Source organism: Aquarana catesbeiana, linkage group LG02, assembly GCF_042186555.1.
Source record: "Aquarana catesbeiana isolate 2022-GZ linkage group LG02, ASM4218655v1, whole genome shotgun sequence".
Lineage (NCBI taxonomy): Eukaryota > Metazoa > Chordata > Amphibia > Anura > Ranidae > Aquarana > Aquarana catesbeiana.
Window position 1 is genome coordinate 162,950,315 of NC_133325.1, and position 18,053 is coordinate 162,968,367.

An 18,053-nucleotide genomic window follows, 5' to 3' on the forward strand; every position below is an offset into this window, starting at 1 on the left:
GCTAAAGTTGCGCTGAAGTCGCGCCGAAGTCGCGTTGAAGTCGCCGTGCAAAGTCGCGTTAAAGTCGTGTTGCCCCTGTGTGAATCGAGCCTAAAGGGCGTCTACGACACCGTTTATAAATTCCCCCACTGTATATTATAACAATGTTTTTATGCTAAATAATGATAAATTACCTTTATAAATAAAAATGGGATAAAAAATTGTAGACTGGACTATGTATTTCCGTTCAGACAAAATAAAATATCCCCATTTTTGGCACAAAAAGCTGAACTTTAGCAAAAACACAAGGAAGGCAGTTAGATGCACCTGTGCAGAATGATTGTAGTGGTAAGGAACAATTAAAAATGCTAGTGTTATTTAAAGATTTTTTTTTACCTAGGGTATTGTTTATTATATTGGTAAGGGGCACCCATCAGCAACTCCCAGTGGAACACCCATAAGGCCCGGTTCACACTGGTACGACACGACTGTCCGACTTTTGCCATCTGATATTGGTCCTACTTCCATATGACTTGAATGAATAGGATACGAGTTTGCTCGGACTTTGAGATTGTCCGACTTGTCCGTTGATCAATCAAAATAATACCAGTGTGACATAAATTCCTTTTCCTGCTGCTGTAATCACCAAGTCGGATGGTTAGGACGAGGATCCGACTTTGATTCGACGTCAATGATATTGATTGATCTGAAGTAGGGCCAAAGTTGAACAAAAGTAGTGCAGGAACTCTTTTCACAGTCAGACCAGTTAAGATGGCTCTCATATGGAACCATTGATTTGTACAGGTTATACGACATGTGCTCCCAAAGTCAGAGCGTATGTCGCACCAGTGTGAACTAGGTCTAACCTGACTTCTAGTGAATAGTAACAGGTCTTCCTCCAGACTCCCGCTTGTAGCTCCGTCTCAATCATGCTGGCTGTCAGGGACCTTCCATCTAACGACCATCCCCAAGAGGTCATCCTAGTGGAGGATCCTACCTAATCAAACTGTACATGTTTCTGCTGCTACAGTTAAAGTAAACTCAAAAATGTTAATTTTAATAATCTCTCTCTTTAAATATGTAGACTTAATTTTTTTTATCCAACATACATTTTTACAGATTTATCTATCAATACCTGGCTAAGTCTGCCAGTTCACCTCCCTCCTGGTTGAAACTGACCACGCTAAGAATGGAAGCCTAGCCGTGGTCAGTTTGCGTGCCCAGCCATCCTGTTCTGAGATACAGGCAGGCCGCGCAAGTGCACAGCTTGCCTGCATCTTCCGTGGTCAGTTTGGAGCCATGCCCCCCGCCCATCCCTCCTCTCTTGATTGGTTTAAGTCTCAAGCCTTGCTGTTAACTGCACAGAGGAAGTGATGTATGCAGCTTCAGTTCCATTTCAATGGAAACGCTTAGCCTTGTTGGCGTATGTCACTTCCAGAAGTGGCGCTCGCTCTTACAGAACAGTCACGCCCCCTGGCCGGTCGTGATGTAGAACAGCGATCATGTGACCACTGTAACAACATTAAAAAGTTATCTAAAAGGAAGTTTCTTTAGTCCTCATGCACACGGACGTTTTTACAGCTGCTTTTTTGAGCTTTTTTTGCAGCTTAAAAAGGCCTGTCTATGTTAGTCTATGGCTTCATGCCCACCTAGGCGTTTTTGAGCTGCAAGTGGCATAGGCGTTTTTAAGCTGTAAAAAAAACCCAGGACCAGTGGGTTCTGAGAGACGTTTTTCAGCTGTAAAAACGCTCTAACGCTGAAAAACGCTCAAAAACGCTCAAAAACATCATTCACCAACGTTTTTTAGCGTTTTTGATCCATTAAAAAAAAAAAATTTGAAAAAAAAAAACGCTCAAAAACGCTAACGCGGAGAAACGCTCAAAAACGCTATTACAAAAACGCTGAAAAAAGCTGAAAAAAGTCACTGCTAAAATACTGGCGTTTTCATAACGTTATTTTAGCAGCCTGTGTGCATGAGGGCTTATACTTCCAAAACATGGATCGTAAATATATACAAAATAATTGATCGGACTATTCATTTTCAGGGCTTTGCCTTTACAAACATTTTAAAGGCAATGGGTGCATCTTACCAGTGCTAGTAGAAATGTTTTAGGCTGGGACCCTCTTTTACTCTTTAGAATTGATGCTTTGTGACTTGTCAGTCATGTTTAATATTATCTACGTTATATAAAAAAAACATGGCCAACTAATGCCTTAAGCAATCAATAAATGTCTGTTAACGAATTGGGTAAATTTTAATGTCTGTACAAATTGTCTATTATTTAGGAGGTCATTTAATTCAAGGTGTCAGGTTTACACCAGATCCGTGTTTACACACTCACCTTTTTCTTTATCCTCCCCCAGTTTTCTGGACTGCCACAAATGTCTGCTTTTATAGTGTCCATGTGGGCTGGCATTGCAGTTGTGTGAAATGAGCTGATAATATACTTGAGAATTCTAATGCAATAATTGTCTATATTGTTTAAATCAGTGAAACATTTACATTTTCTATATATATACACACAAAATATTGCCAAAAGTATTGTGACACCTGCCTTTACACGCATATGAACTTTAATGGTATCCCAGTCTTAGTCTGTACGGTTCAATATTGAGTTGGCCCACCCTTTGCAGCTATAACAGCTTCAACTCTTCTGGAAAGGGTGGGCCAACTTAATATTGAACCCTACGGACTAAGACTGGGATGCCATTAAAGTTCATGTGCGTGTAAAGGCAGGTGTCCCAATACTTTTGGTAATATAGTGTGCATGTAAAGTACTGCCAGGATAAAGCATTTCATCACTGAGTAAATAGCTTAGTAAAGCCTAGTTAGGACAGAAGGTATTTACATGTCTCATTCCGTCACCTATGCCAAATTAACAGGCTTATTCCTCAATTCATGGTGGTGGGCAGAGCCATGTAATTCATTGCTTTACACCCCCTTGACCAGATTCATAACCAGAACAGCTGGTGTATAGTGCGAATATATCCTAATATTATAGAGACATTGCTTCATAACTGCATACAGCTGTCTCAGGCTATTTGGTCATCATCGGTGCAGTGTATGGAAGGCAGGTCTTCTATGATTTAGGGCTTGGGACCCAATGAGCCAGAAAACCATACAGGTTATGGTGAGAAGGGACTAAAGGAATCGAAAAGTCCTCCAACTCAATGAATGCATAGCGCAGTAAGCCTTCTTAGAACAAAGGGTATTCATGTGGCATTTCACCACATATTGTACCTGAAAAATACTGAGAAATCTGAGTAAAGAAAAATATAATTTGTGATCCCTCACACACAGGGGCAAGAAGTGTGTAAAGAGCCAGCTTGATGCCCAGTACATCCCTCTGTGCAGTGAGACTGGGCAGTCTATGTGATGAGCAGAAGATATCATGCATAAGTCAGTTCCTCAATGAATCCTTGTGTCTTCTCTGTATTATGCATGAGTGACAATCTGTGTTCATTATAGACGTGTGCTGAGACTATTCAGGCACCTTCAAATGCAGATTTTAGCACCAGGCATTGAGCTACCTCTCTTCACATGCAGGTCTGCACACCCTTGTGTGTGAATACTAAGCGGTGTATTTAATAAACATTTTGCAGAGCTATTTGTCCAGTAAAACTGCTGTTAGATTCGTATTGTTAATGAGCTAAAAAAAAAAAAATGTGGTTCAAGAAAATAGTGCATTATGACCACTGGATGGAGCTCATAATCATAGTAAATACTTATTTCCTATGATCCTTAGCTCCAACTAGTGGCCTTAAAGTGATGTTAAAGGCTTAATTTAAAAAAATAATAAACATGTTATACTTACCTGCTCTGTGCAAGGGTTTAGCACAGAGCAACCCCAGCCTTCCTCTTCTCGGGTCCCCTGCTGGCGCTCTGGGCCCCCCCCCCCCATAGAAAGCCAACTGCTATGGGGCACTTGTGTGTGCTCGCTCGTAAGCCTCGCTCTGTGTATCCATAAAACACACAGAATGGGGCTCAGCAATGCCCCCACTCCTTCCTTACTGGCTGTGATTGACAGCAGCGGGAGCCAATGCTGAAGGCGGAGGAGACAGAGAGCCGGGACAGCAGCTGCCCTTGTGCACAATGGTGGATTGAGATGAGGATCAGTTAAGTCTTGGGGGGGGCTGCATACTGAAGATTTTTTACCTTTATCTATGAAGGTAAAAAAAACCTTCAGGCTTTCACAACCACTTTAATGTAGTATTTTCCTGGCCCACTCTGTTTTTTGTGATTAACTAGAGCTCGTAGCTTGGGAACATTTCATTTTGCCCTATTCACAAAGAACTAACGTACCGGCAGTTTTGCTGCATGAAGAACTCTGCAATTTTTTTACAAATACCCCCTTAAGAGTTTGTGTTCATAGTTAATTATCCAGAGTCAAAGTAAGAACATGTCTTATCTATCGTTACTTATCATATTAAAATGTATATTTTAAGAGTACCTGTTATGGAGTTAAGATAGATTTGTGACCTAACTGGCATTCACAGGAACACAGCTTTCTTATTCCATAGAACCCAGTGAGATCGGTGCAGGATGGGAATGGTGTGATGGATGCCGCACTGGTGTTACTAATTCCTCTGGAACAAGGTGACTATTAGATCAGTTCTGTGTCACAGTTGTGTGTAAATGACAGGTACTCTTCAATCTCTAAGTTGTCTGTGCAGGTCTTGGTTCTAGTATTAGTGGTGTTGTAATGTTTCCAATACTTGAACTGTTATAGTCCCTGTATAATGTCCTTAATGAAAAATGTTGGTACAATACATACTTGTTCTGATCATAATAATAAAAACAATGAAGTACTAGTATGTGATCACAGAGATACAATGTAATTCTTGATATTCCAGACTTTGTCTTTCCATCCAGACATACTGTACTAGGCGTCTATCACCTGTTGTTAATTGATTGTATTTTCTCTTTGTGATCTTACAGTGTTTTGTAACATACTGTAAATTCCTCTTCTGTCTGATGAATATTACTACTCCATGGGTTATCAATGTGCCTTATACAAATGAAAGGAACTTTTGTGTACAGAAGGTCTGGTTGAATGGTTTTCAATAAAAGTGACCCCAAGGAAGATATTGGTTTGTGTTTTTATTTGAGAAAATAGACAAAGAACAATATCCAGAACATGGGTTAAAATCTCATTTATTATTCAGCGTATCTTATATAAAGCAGCACTGGACAGGCTCACAGAATGCACTCACTATCTGCTCTCACATAGTAGTATATAGAGTTAGCAGAGGCTGTTGTCGGGATTACTGAAAATATATGAACGGTGAGCTCTAACCAAGTGCTTCTCAACCCAGTCCTCAAGTACCCCCAACAGGCCATGTTTGCAGGTTTTCCTTTATCTTGCACAGGTGCTTTAAATCAGAGTCAATGGCTTGGTATTTTGGACAGCTATTTTATCTAAGAGAAATTTAAAAAAGCATGGCCTGTTAGGGGTACTTGAGGACAGAGTTGAGAACCATTACTCTAACCAATATCCTGCAGTAGAAGGCACTTCACCATCTTTATATCTACAGACAGATCCCATCTTCTTCTATGACAATTATTTTACAGTTAGGGACTTACCTACAGTAAAGTTTTTTGCAGATCACAATACTTTTTCTGAGATTTACACAGTGGGAGATTTACTAAAACTGGTGCACACAGAATCTGGTGAAGCTCTGCATATAAACCAATCTGCTTCCAGGTTTTATTGGCAAGGTTAAACAAGCTAAAGTTAGAAGATTGATTACTATGCACAGCTGCACCAGTTTTAGTAAATCCTCCCCAGTGCATGAATTGTTCCTTTCAGGCTGGGTTCACACTTGTGCGATCACAGACATCGCATGTATTTCACACCGCATTGCTGTGCAGATCACATGCGATATCTGTGCGATGCAAATTCAGCCATACATACAAATGGCTGAAATCGCATCGAATTTGCACCAAAATGGTGCAGGACCCTCTTTTTGGTTTGGTCTGCACTGCAATCGGATTGCATGGGTGTTCACACCTATGCAATCTGATTCCTGCACCATTTCACGGTTCGCACTGCGATCCGTGAACCAATCTGGGGGTGTCATTAACTTTACAATGACACCCGCACCGGTTCACAGATGTCAGTGTGAACCGCCGGGGATTCAGGTGCGTTGCAGGAAGCGGCACAGGAATCATGCTGGTTCCCGCATTGCACAAGTGTGAACCCAGCCTAAAAGGTTAACCTTTTGTAACATGTTACACCCATATTCAGGGTGTAACATGTTACAAATCCACCAGCCCTGAACGTCCCTGGCTCCCCGATGTGACAGGAGGCCGGCGATCTTCTTCCCCGGCTCTCTATCACACTCCGCCCGCACGGCCACGTTACTCATTCACAGAGTTCTGTGAATAGAAAACTACAAGGTTCGGGGTCCTTTGTGGCTGTCGGCTTGTAGTTCTTAATGAATTACTGTATCACGGTGCTGTTGAGCACTTATTGATGCCTACTGCTAGTGTGTAACTGCTTGGGTCTACGATACACAGCCAGACAGCTTACGTGCAGAATCTGCAAGAACCCCGCATAGCACCCATGATCTGCTGATTGTGGGTGCAATGCTTTCCAGGCTCCCAACAAAAAATAATAAATTCACCTTTTTTTTACCTGCAAAAAGATGTGCATTTATTATTATTTTTTAAAAAGGTGAACTTATCCTTTTAAGGCTTGATTCAAGGTCAGTTCACACTGAGGCAGCACGACTGCCTCAGGCGACCTGGACACGACTCAGCGGCAACTTGCAAAACGACTTCTGTATAGAAGTCAATGCAAGTCGCCCCCAAAGTTGTACAGGAACCTTTTTCTAAGTCGGAGCAACTTGCATCGCTCTGATTAGAACGGTTCCATTGTACAGAACAGGACGCTACTTGTCAGGCGGCTAGGTCACTTGACAAGCCGTCCCAGTGTGAACCGAGGCTCACGGCAATGTACTTTACACATGTGGATGTGCTTCTGTGCCGTTCATTTTAAATGGCATCCATCAAACCCACTAAATGTATCTGCATTGCAGCGCAAAACTCAGTCATACACTACCGTGAATAGTTCTCTTAAGGCTTGAAGGGAAGTCCAAAATTTTACACCTCTTACCAGAACAAGAGTTGAGGGGAAATCTTCCAATGAGGACTCTTGTTCCCGTGACAACTGAAAAGAAAGAGTCCAAGGAGATTTTCTCTCACTTCCTGTTGCGTCTCTGGGACAGCAAGTGGAAACAAATCTCCCCAAAACAATGGGACAGAAAGTAAAAGCAATTTTCCCCAACAGGATGGGATTGGAAGTGAAAGCAAATCTCCCCAATGGTACACAGACAGCAAAAAAATAATCAGGGGTTGCAACCATTCCCTACTCTATCCGAACCCAAATAAAAAAGTTTTGGTTACATAGATTTAAATGTGTTATTCTATTATACTAACACATAGATTTGTCACTGTACAATACAAGCAGGTTTGCAGGATATGGATGGTGGTCAACACAAGAAAACAGTGCATGTGATGTGCTACGCAGACAGCAAAAATAATCTGACAGGGGTTGTAACCCATTCCCTACTCGATCCAAAACTCAAACTCAATTAAAACATTTGGTTACACATACTTGACTGTATTATTCTATTATACTGACACATAGATTTGTCATTGTACAACACAAGCACTTTGGAGGATATGAATGGTGGTCAACACCTGAAAACAGTGCAAGTTCCTGATAAATAAACACCATTTTACACATCTACAATAACTAGCGTGTATTGTATACAGTATGTGACATTTATTAAATTCAACTATCAGTAACAATACAGCTGCTGCAGCTCACTGGCACTTGTATACAATAACTAATTATATTATCTATAAGTAACATTTTCTAAGAAAATACAAAAAGGTTTTTCTAACATTTCCTATTAAAACACAGCCCATGTACAATACATGATGATAACATGACAGAAGCAGAAAGAAAAGAACACCCATTAAGCCTCATTCACACTAGCAATGATATACTTGTCCCTAAATGCATTTATATGCAATTTATAGGATATTTCTAAACACATATGAATGCATGCAAGGTGTTGAAATGGTATAACTCACATTGTGTGTTTAAGTGCATTTTGTCTAGCTACATTTAGTGAAATTAGAATTCCGAGTGTCCAGACACAGATTAGATACTCTGAACTTGACTAAACACATGTAAACATAAGAACGCAGGAGAATTTGATTTGGTAGGTATAACTTTTTTATATTTCCCTGATCATTTCTCCTGCATTTAAAGATACACCAAACACATGGGGGTAGTGTGAATGTAGCCTTAGTAACAGTGCTGGTAGAAAAGTACACAAAATTGCCTTTTTTTTCTAAAAGATAAATAGAAACAGTTTTTTTACTTTTGTAAAGCACAGAAAGTACCCATGTTAGAGGAGCTCCAAGCTTCTTCAGAAAAAATTCAGTCAGCAGCTAATACAGCTAATACTGCAAATACTGTAGCTGCTGACTTTTAATATTAGGAAACTTACCTGTCCACGAATCCAGCGGTCGTCTTCACCCGAGCCAATTTTCCAATCGACTCTCAGGTGCTGCCGCCACCATCTCGGGTAAATGAAGTCGGCAGTCAAGCCTTGCGGCTTCACAGCGGGTTCACCTACTGTGCATGCGTGCTACGCTTTGTGGATGGGGGAAGGAGGGGGGAACTTCTGGATAAGTTTGCCACGGAGAAGTCATCCGGAAGTGGGAGCAGGTACCTGTCAAAATCAGGTAACTTCTCCTGCTGAAAGGTACCAAATGTGGTCGGGGGTGGGGAGCAAATAAGCGTAGCTTCCCCTTTTGGGTGGAGCTCCACTTTAAGTCTTGGTGCCTCCTATGAGGTATACTGATCCAAAGCAATAACTCCTCTTCTAGACTGCACAGTGATGGCATACCTTGGACACTTGTGGACAAGAGGGGGGTAGCCTATACGTGAAAGGTGTGTGTGTTGTGGGGGGGTGGCTGTCAGGCAGGTCATTACGCACTTATGATGCCTGATCAGTGTGAATACGAGAAAACAATACTTTATTACATATCACTTACATGTGGTGTAACCTGTGTATTGCTCCAGTGGCAGGGCAGCATGCGATGACAGCTCTCTCCAGACTAGCAAAGCCGACAACAGCTGCAGGGCATCAGAAGGGACCCGCTGATGAATGAACTCGTAGGGTTTCCTCCCTTGCTCCTGCCAGCTGACAGGAGGTAGTGGCAGGTGCTGTGAACGAAAGGTAGGCGGGCCGCAACGCGTTTCTAAGCCCCTGCCTCCATCCCCTGCCCACTAGCTGACAGGCTGCGGCCCACTCACCTGTTGTTCACAGCACCTGTTACTTCCTCCTATCAGCTGGCAAGAGCAAGGGTGGAGACGCTGCCGAGTTCGTTCACCAGCAGGTTCCTTCTGATGCCCCTGATGTGGTTACCCCACATGTAGGCGATTTGTAATAAAGTATTGTTTTCTCGTATTCGCACTGATCTGGCACCCTGCTGTTTTCCTTGAGAAATTTCCCACATCTTGGCAAGGAGCTGCCGCAGCCCGTGTGTGTCCTAGTCGTTTCACAAACTCTACTGTTCATCGATCCAAAGTTGTGTCTCTTATGGACTTGTTATCATTATTGCCTGACCTTGACTTGTTTCCACTGTTGTGTTGAGCACTGACACTGCTGGTATATTACAAACAGCCTTAGTTTTATTATGCACTTTTGACCCAACCTGAGTACAGACCCCACACCAGGCCTTCACCTTGCATATGCTACTAGTCTCTTGTATTATTATCTAGTAGTACCAGAGGTATGCAAACACCATGATCAAGCTGTACAGGCCAATGGTTTATAGAGTTTCTGCTTGAAAAAGCTACATCCTTATGATTAAATGTTGGCAGCACCGGCTACCTGGTCCAGGAAAAGCAATTTGATTTGAACTTTAATAACTAGCTTTATTGAAATTGTTCATGTCATAACAAAATAAGTTTCCTAGAGTAAAACTAATTTAAGATTTTTCTTTCATTTTCAAATTTTTGCTGGTAAAATGAGATCAGGAATCTCATTGGCTGCCATGAGCATCTCTGACATTTGCTACTAGGCTACACAAATTATAATGCAGTAAATACTGACAATTCGCAGCACCTACAGGTTCAATCTGACAAGCAGGCAGACAGTACAAAATTTAGCTTAGTTTGAGGGGTTTGCCATTCAAGAGGCAACAACAAAAATGGTAATACAACACTAGGATCACCTGAATAATTTGATCATGGAACGCCAGCATCTATCCTACCCTTGGTGTTGACCTGCAAACACTAACACGTTAGAATAACTGGGTAAATAATTGACAGGTAATGTGAAATGTTGCATTAAATTCAACAATATGGTCATGTTTGGCAACGATTTCTGTTAGGCATGTGAACAATAAATTCAGTCTTGTGTGAGTTGACAGATCATATGGAAATCTACTTTATAATAGTGTTTTACGAATTTTGGTGACATTCAGATACTGTAATAAAACACTAACTATTACAGCACGATCCTAGTATTAGCAAATATGGGAGGAGTACCAGGAGATAAAACGAATTCTAAACTAAAACATACTGCTAATAATATTGTGCGGGTTTTATTAGGTGGGAGCCAGATGGGTTTATGGACGGAAGTTGTGTTGTGTCTACTGGACTTCTCAGTCATCGGGACCATGAAAACGAGGCTTGATATATTCTTTGTACATGGAATATAATACACCTAAACCAGAAAGGAAAAGCAAATGGAGATAAAAATAATGAATGTATCAGCGTGACATAACACATCCTGATGCTTTACACTATTTCTTATGAACCAATAGGGTTTCTTCCCTTAAATTTATAAAGACACTTCCAGGTCTGCACTCTCTTTTGGGAGTCCAGTAGCACAAATACTACCAACTACGGTTTTCTACACTTGTTGATTCCCACATACTCTATTTGTTATTCACTTTAGCTGTTATCCTCTCCAAACCTGAGATTTTGTTACTCAGTCCTGTATTAATGATCTGTGGCCGCCATGTTATCACATGCTATGTCATTTTTCCATGTTCAGTGAAACCTGTATACCTTTGTTGTTTCTATTGGTTTCTTACCTGATTCTCCAAATAAAGAATTAAAACAAATAAATAATGCAGTTAATATAACCAACCCTTGGTTTATCAAGGCTATTCACCAAGAACCCGGAACAGTTCAGAGAGGGCAGATAATACGGCTATCTTCCCAATCTCATTACCCATCAGGGCACAACATTGGCTGACCACTGGACAGGAGAGATAACTTACCAAAAGTCATGGCACCAACAACAAATCCTTGTGCGCCAACTCTCATGTGAATGAGATGCACAGACATCTTCTGGTCCCCGCGGCTACGCAGCCTGTAGAGACCATAGGCCACCACTCCCAAGAAACCAGCCATTCCTACAAGTGAAAATAAAATGTTTTTCAGTTTCACATTTAAATCCAAACTTCAGTCAAAATGTAGTTTATTAGTACTGGGAAGAGTTAAAACCTCTGTCACCTCTGGTTTTCTACTGCTAACTGTGTGTCTCACTGTAGAGATTTCTGGTCATTTCCTGTCTTCTTGTCATTGGGACTCTCCAGCAAAGATAAAGACAGCCCTGGCACGGTGAATTCAGACTCCCTCATTCAGCATCTCCACTACACAAAAAATATATTGTTTCTTTTTAAATACAAAGTGTTCTCTGATTGGATGAGGTAAAGGTGGGGCTGATGATGTCACAATCCAATCAGAGAATACATTTTCTGAATAATGGAAGAGAAACTAAGCGAGCGACTCCCCGTGTGCACCACCAGAAGAGGAAAGCACTTCCTATGTGTGACACAGCCTACTACAGTGATTTTGAGACTCCCCTGTAGCCTTCCAATTGTGACATATCAATAATTACAAGTAACCAAGCTGGCCCAATGTAAATTTATTAAATAGATTATACCTGGAGCTCCTTTAAACTATTTTTTTAACCTAACCTTACTGGTATCACAAGGGGCTAACATGCCCCTATATGATAACAGTGCAGGTGATCGATTCTCTTTAACCACTTACAGTCTGGGACAATTCCTCTCTTACATGTAAAAAATGTTTTGCTAGAAGACTACTCGTAAACCCCAAACATTATATATTTCTCTTTCGTTCATTGACAAACACAGCGCTCTATTATTCAGAACCATAGGGTTATACCGCCCCCTACAGGAGTAGAACACTAGGCAGAGAAAAAAAAAGACTTGGCTATGCCTATGGGCAGTCCTAGGTTGTATACACCCCCCTCTCTGCTATAGGCCTTCAGTTTTTTTCTGCCTAGTCAGGAGTAAGGACCTAGTTCCCTGCTGGGATCTCTAGTCCTGGGAATTTTTTTGTTTGTTATATAAAATTTTTTTTCCCTGGATCTTTTTCCGGTGAGATCTACAATCAACTGCTGGACTGGGTGACGGGCTGGACACTAAGATCCAGTGGTCTCCCCAGTCTGGCCACCGAGCGTGTGCAGACCGCAGCTACGCACTAGGTCGGCCGCGACATAGCCCCACTGGACGGGGGCTGGCCCTGCGAGTTAAACGTCTAGCGAGGTCGCATAAGACCAGGTCTCGGCCTGAGTCGCCATTGACAGCCCCCCCACTTCGGTGGCGAGGGGATCTGTCTGGGAGCGTTATCCACACGCTTCGCTGGATTGGCAAGTACAGGGCCCCCTCCTCTCTTTCCCTAGATGTGGTGTGAGGCGCGGGTACTCCCCGGGGTGGTCGACTGGTCCCTCCAGGGTTCTCCTCCCACCCTCCCTCCCTTCCCAGGCTTCTGGCCTAGGTGCTTTTTGGTCACACTGTCCTCCCTTTCACCCTTGGAGTTGTTACTGGGGGGTATCCCTTGGGCCCGCCTGCTGAAGTGGTTTGGCCTAGGAGGCGGGTGACCGGATGTCCACGATCGAGGGGGGGGTGGACGCCTGCGATGTATACTAGCTCATCATACCTCTGACTTGCAGGTTTTCTTTTAGTTTTTTGGAGGTTTACAACCTCTTTAAGGAGACATCAGGGGTCTATAAAAGACTCACTCACACAGGATGTTGGGAGGGCAGTAAACCCCCCCAGTTGAGCCACACTTTGCCCCAACTGCTACCCCTGCAGATGCAGTTGCCAGGGGTGTACACATGCAGTAACGCATGCGGTTGTGGCGCGCTAGCGCAGTCAATATATGCATGGAAATAAATGCACATCATGGGAATGTAGGCTGCACCTCTCCCTCCCCGAATACCAAACAGTATTCATTTCTAATAAATAAAGACACTCACGCCGGAGCTTGGTATATAATTGGCCGCAGCCTTTATTGGTGTAATATTTAAATAAATTAAAATCCATGTAATCATTTTTATTAATACATAAAATTCTTAACTTGTAAATAAGTACAAAACAATACCACATATCAATAAACACAAGTCGCCCCTTGAAATGTAAAGGGTGACCAACCACATAACGTGCCTGCGACAAGGGGATGGGGGGTGGGGAGCTTGCTGACTTCTGACCAACAGTGGAATATTCCTGTGGGGGGGGGGGGGCTTTTATATAGAGAGCCCCCTTTCTAGAACACTCCAGCTGATCATATGACCCTCTGGGAATTTCCCTGGCGGTCTTTACAATCTTACATGACCCCGTTTCTTCCTGCCTAAGAATCAAATACATTTTTCTTTTCCATGCTGTTCAGGCACAAATACTTAAAGTGGAAGTCCAGTCAAAAATGAAAATTATTCTATTATTGATATGTAAAATATCTTTATTTTGACATTTATTTTTTGTATAGCTGATTGCCAAGCTTAGAAAGTCTAATCAAAGACAGACAATCAGCTTCTTCCTGTTCTTCAGGGACAACCTTACTTCCTTATTTCTAAATTCTGCATGGGGGCCTCTCATTTCCTGAAAACGTCTTCTTCTACACGCCCCGCCCCCATCCCTCCTCTCCTTCTCAGATAGACATGCCTATACCTGCCCAGCCCTGCCCCCATCCCTCCTCTCCTTCTCAGATAGACACGCCTAGACCTGCCCAGCCCTGCCCCATCCCTCCTCTCCTTCTCAGATAGACACGCCTAGACCTGCCCAGCCCTGCCCTATCCCTCCTCTCCTTCTCAGATAAACACGCCTAGACCTGCCAACCCTGCCCCATCCCTCCTCTCCTTCTCAGATAGACACGCCTAGACCTGCCCAGCCCTGCCCCTATCCCTCCTCTCCTTCTCAGACAGACACGCCTAGACCTGCCCAATCCCTCCTCTCCTTCTCAGATAGACACACCTAGACCTGCCCAGCCCTGCCCCATCCCTCCTCTCCTTCTCAGACAGACACGCCTAGACCTGCCCAATCCCTCCTCTCCTTCTCAGATAGACACACCTAGACCTGCCCAGCCCTGCCCTATCCCTCCTCTCCTTCTCAGATAGACACGCCTAGACCTGCCAACCCTGCCCCATCCTTCCTCTCCTTCTCAGATAGACACGCCTAGACCTGCCCAATCCCTCCTCTCCTTCTCAGATAGACACACCTAGACCTGCCCAGCCCTGCCCCATCCCTCCTCTCCTTCTCAGATAGACACGCCTATACCTGCCCAGCCCTGCCCCCATCCCTCCTCTCCTTTTTAGATAGACATGCCTAGACCTGCCCAGCCCTGCCCCATCCCTCCTCTCCTTCTCAGATAGACACGCCTAGACCTGCCCAGTCCCACCCCATCCCTTCTCAGATCTCCATCTTCATAGCCTCGTTTTGGGCTTGTTCACACTTGCTAAATTACTGATGCTCAACAACGCTCCTATAGTGTTTGTAAAGCGTTAGCATAGGCGTCAGTGAGCTTTAGAATGCCCTATGCGCGGTTTCATAGTGTTTGATAAGCATTAAAACTGCTCCACAATAGAAAGTGACAGATTTTAACGCTCTGCAACCGCCACAATACCACGCTGAAAACGCCTGCCAAGCGTTTGTGGAGCGTTACCATAGACGTGAATGGGAGGCGTTAAAAAGCTTCAACGCCTCCTGACTCGACATGAAGCTTCAGTTTTGAAGTGAAGCGACGCTAACGCTTCATGTTTTTGTAATGTGAACAGCACAATGTGCTGTCTATTGAATCTTGTGCATAGGCATTTGAGGGGCGTTTTTAGCACCTGTCAAACGCCTGCTCCCGCACTAGTGGAAACGTAGACTAAGGCTAGAGTGTGACTTTGGAGTGCAGCTTTAATCCAACTTTACGCTCTCTGGATCAAAGTCGCATCAAAGCATTGCAGGTACCTTATCAAAGTCGCTGATTTTCAAAGTTGTATAGATGGGAATGAGTGCCATTGAAATCAATGGCCTGTGACTTGTCATGCGACTTTATGTGTCCAATATCACATGACAATTCATACCAGTGGAAACGGAGCCTTAGTCTACGTTTCCACTATTGCGACCCCCAAAGTTGCACGATTTAGATTGCGACTTTGAACCAATTTTACGCTCTATAGATCAAAGTCGCATCAAAGCATTGCAGGTACCTTTTCAAAGTCGCTGATTTTCAAAGTTGCATAAATGGGAACGGGTGCCAATGAAATCAATGAGCTGTGACTTGTCATGCAACTTTATGTGTCCAAAGTCACATGACAAGTCGCACCAGTGGAAACAGAGCCTTAGTGTGGTTGCCTGTACTATGATCATTATAGACTGTGAGCTGAGACCTCAGAGGACGTCCAGCTACACTGACAGCCCCCCCCCCGATGTCCAGCTCCCTTCTCCTGTGCACTGCTATACTGTATATGTGCACCTCCCAGCCCCCCCCCCCCCGTGTGGTTGAGGCTTTTTATTTCTTTATTCTCTCATGAGTTAGGATGTACAATGAGAGAACACTGGGCAGAAACCTATGATTAGCTCCTCCCATCCTGCATACGCCCACTGGCTACACAGGAACAGTGTCCCTCCCAGGGAGTGATGACACTAACTTTCAGTAACCACACCCACTGGCTGGTTTTACTCTCAGAAGGAAGTAGAATTGAAGTCATGTGACGGCACTGGAGACTGCAAGATAAAAGGTAGAAAAACTGGGATTTTTTTCATTTTGAGACATAAGGCTGAACTTAGCTCACATTAATGATTGCGGCGGAAAATTTAAGTTTTAGGGTGGACTTCCACTTTAAGCCCTCTCAGTCCATTCTAATAATATTTCTGGCAACGCATTTTGTAATCTGCTGTCACTCAGCAGTCACCAACAGTTCCTATGATAACTTGATGTCACGTGGTGGGTAGACTGAAGCCATCTCTTTTACTTGGCGTTCTCATACAGATAGCAAAGCAATTTTAATACATTCAACAGTGATAGCATTTAATACAATATATTTTAGTCACAGTCCAATGTCCTCACCTGCCCTTTCTGTAATATGCTGCATGGAAAATAAGTGAGCTTTGATATATATATATTAGGATTATGGGACAGAGTGTAACAATATCCATGCTCATAGTCCACAGCTCTGTGTAATCTTCTACCTTAAAAGAGAAGTTTGGGTCAACCCCCCCCCCCCCGAAAAAATACGCACCTAGGTAGATGCAGCATTGAAGCACTAATCCGATGCCGCATTTGTCCCCCACCTCCTCTACACTGAGAACTGAGCGATCAAAGACAGCTGATCGGCCAGTTCTCCCCTCCGCTCTGAGCAGAGAGTGGTGACTGTCGGTCACTGGCTCTCTGCTCTGCCCCCTTCCCCAGTGCTCACTGGAGTGGCTGGCTCAGACTCTCAGCAGCTCGCTAAGAGGCCAAGTCAACTGCTGGTTCAGCCTTTGTGGGTGGATCCCAACGGTAACGTTGGAATTGATCCAGAGCCTGGACCAGCTATGTGGCGCCAGCCATCAGCAGACTTTAGCTGCTGTTGGCAGAAAACGGGTCACCGGAGTGCAGAACAAACTGCATTCCTGTGATCCATAGGAGAAGTACAGCCAAAAAAGCTTTGGCCATACTTCTCCTTTAATAAACATCTCCACATTGGTAAGGTTCAGAAACATCATCCATCTGTAATCCTCCTATACACCAGCCCCTCCATTTCCCATTACCACATTAGGATGAAAGAAAAGAGCCCGATTGGTTTGGAGTGCTGTTACTTTTGTTACAGGTCTGAAAGAACTTTGAAAGAAGTTTGAAAGAACTTTCAAACAAAATTAGTTGACTCAATGATGGCAAAAAAGAATGTTCAGTGGGCAGTATGTAGGCAGTCAGTAAGCATAATGTAGTGGCAGGGCGGTCAGTGAGCAGTATGTAGTGGCAGGGCGGTCAGTGATCACTATGAAGTAGCATGACAGTCAGTGATCAGTATGTAGTGACAAGGCAGTCAGTGAGCAGTATGTAGCGGTAAGATGGTCAGTGGGAAATATGTAGCGGCAGGGCAGTCAGTGAGCAGTATGTCGTGGCAGGGCAGTCAGTGAGCAGTATGTAGTGGCAGGGCAGTCAGTGAGCAGTATGTAGTGGCAGGAAAGTTGGTGAGCAGTATGTAGTGGCAGGAAAGTCTGATCAGTATGTAGTGGCAGGGCAGTCAGTGAGCAGTATGTAGTGGCAGGAAAGTCTGATCAGTATGTAGTGGCAGGGCAGTCAGTGAGCAGTGCATAGTGACAGGGCAGTCAGTGAGCAGTGCATAGTGGCAGGGCAGTCAGTGTGCAGTATGTAGTGGCAGGGCAGTCAGTGAGCAGTGCATAGTGGCAGGGCAGTCAGTGAGCAGTATGTAGTGGCAGGGCAGTCAGTGAGCAGTATGTAGTGGCAGGGCAGTCAGTGAGCAGTGCGTAGTGGCAGGGCAGTCAGTGAGCAGTGCGTAGTGGCAGGGCAGTCAGTGAGCATTATGTAGTGGCGGAGCAGTCAGTGAGCAGTATGTAGTGGCAGGGCAGTCAGTGAGCAGTATGTAGTGGCAGGGTAGTCAGTGATCAGTGTGTAGTAGCAGGTCAGTCAGTGAGAAATATGTAGTGGTAGGGGGGCCAGTGAACAGAAGGATGGAGATCCTGCTGCAGAAGCTCCCCATCAGCCACTCACTGCACCACTAGAGATGAAAGACTTGCA

The 18,053-nt window shown here is 43.8% G+C and overlaps 2 protein-coding genes across 9 annotated transcripts in view; one reads left to right on the top strand and one right to left on the bottom strand.

Moving 5' to 3' along the window:
• SLC11A2 (solute carrier family 11 member 2) overlaps positions 1–2,384 on the top strand; it is a 176,636-nt gene extending 174,252 nt beyond the window's left edge. For all 4 annotated transcript variants that reach the window (XM_073613717.1, XM_073613718.1, XM_073613719.1 and 1 more), the window contains one exon: positions 97–2,384. The gene's annotated coding sequence lies outside the window, so the exon portion shown is untranslated. The remainder of the gene's footprint in view (positions 1–96) is intronic.
• Positions 2,385–5,065: 2,681 nt separating this feature from the next.
• Positions 5,066–18,053, bottom strand: part of HIGD1C (HIG1 hypoxia inducible domain family member 1C) — a 43,904-nt gene continuing 30,916 nt past the window's right edge. For all 5 annotated transcript variants that reach the window (XM_073613723.1, XM_073613722.1, XM_073613725.1 and 2 more), the window contains exons 3-4: positions 11,297–11,431; positions 5,066–10,734 (exon numbers count right to left, since the gene is read on the bottom strand). In XM_073613723.1, the coding sequence (XP_073469824.1) occupies positions 10,673–10,734; positions 11,297–11,431 (197 nt within the window). In that variant the 3' untranslated portion in view covers positions 5,066–10,672. The remainder of the gene's footprint in view (positions 10,735–11,296; positions 11,432–18,053) is intronic.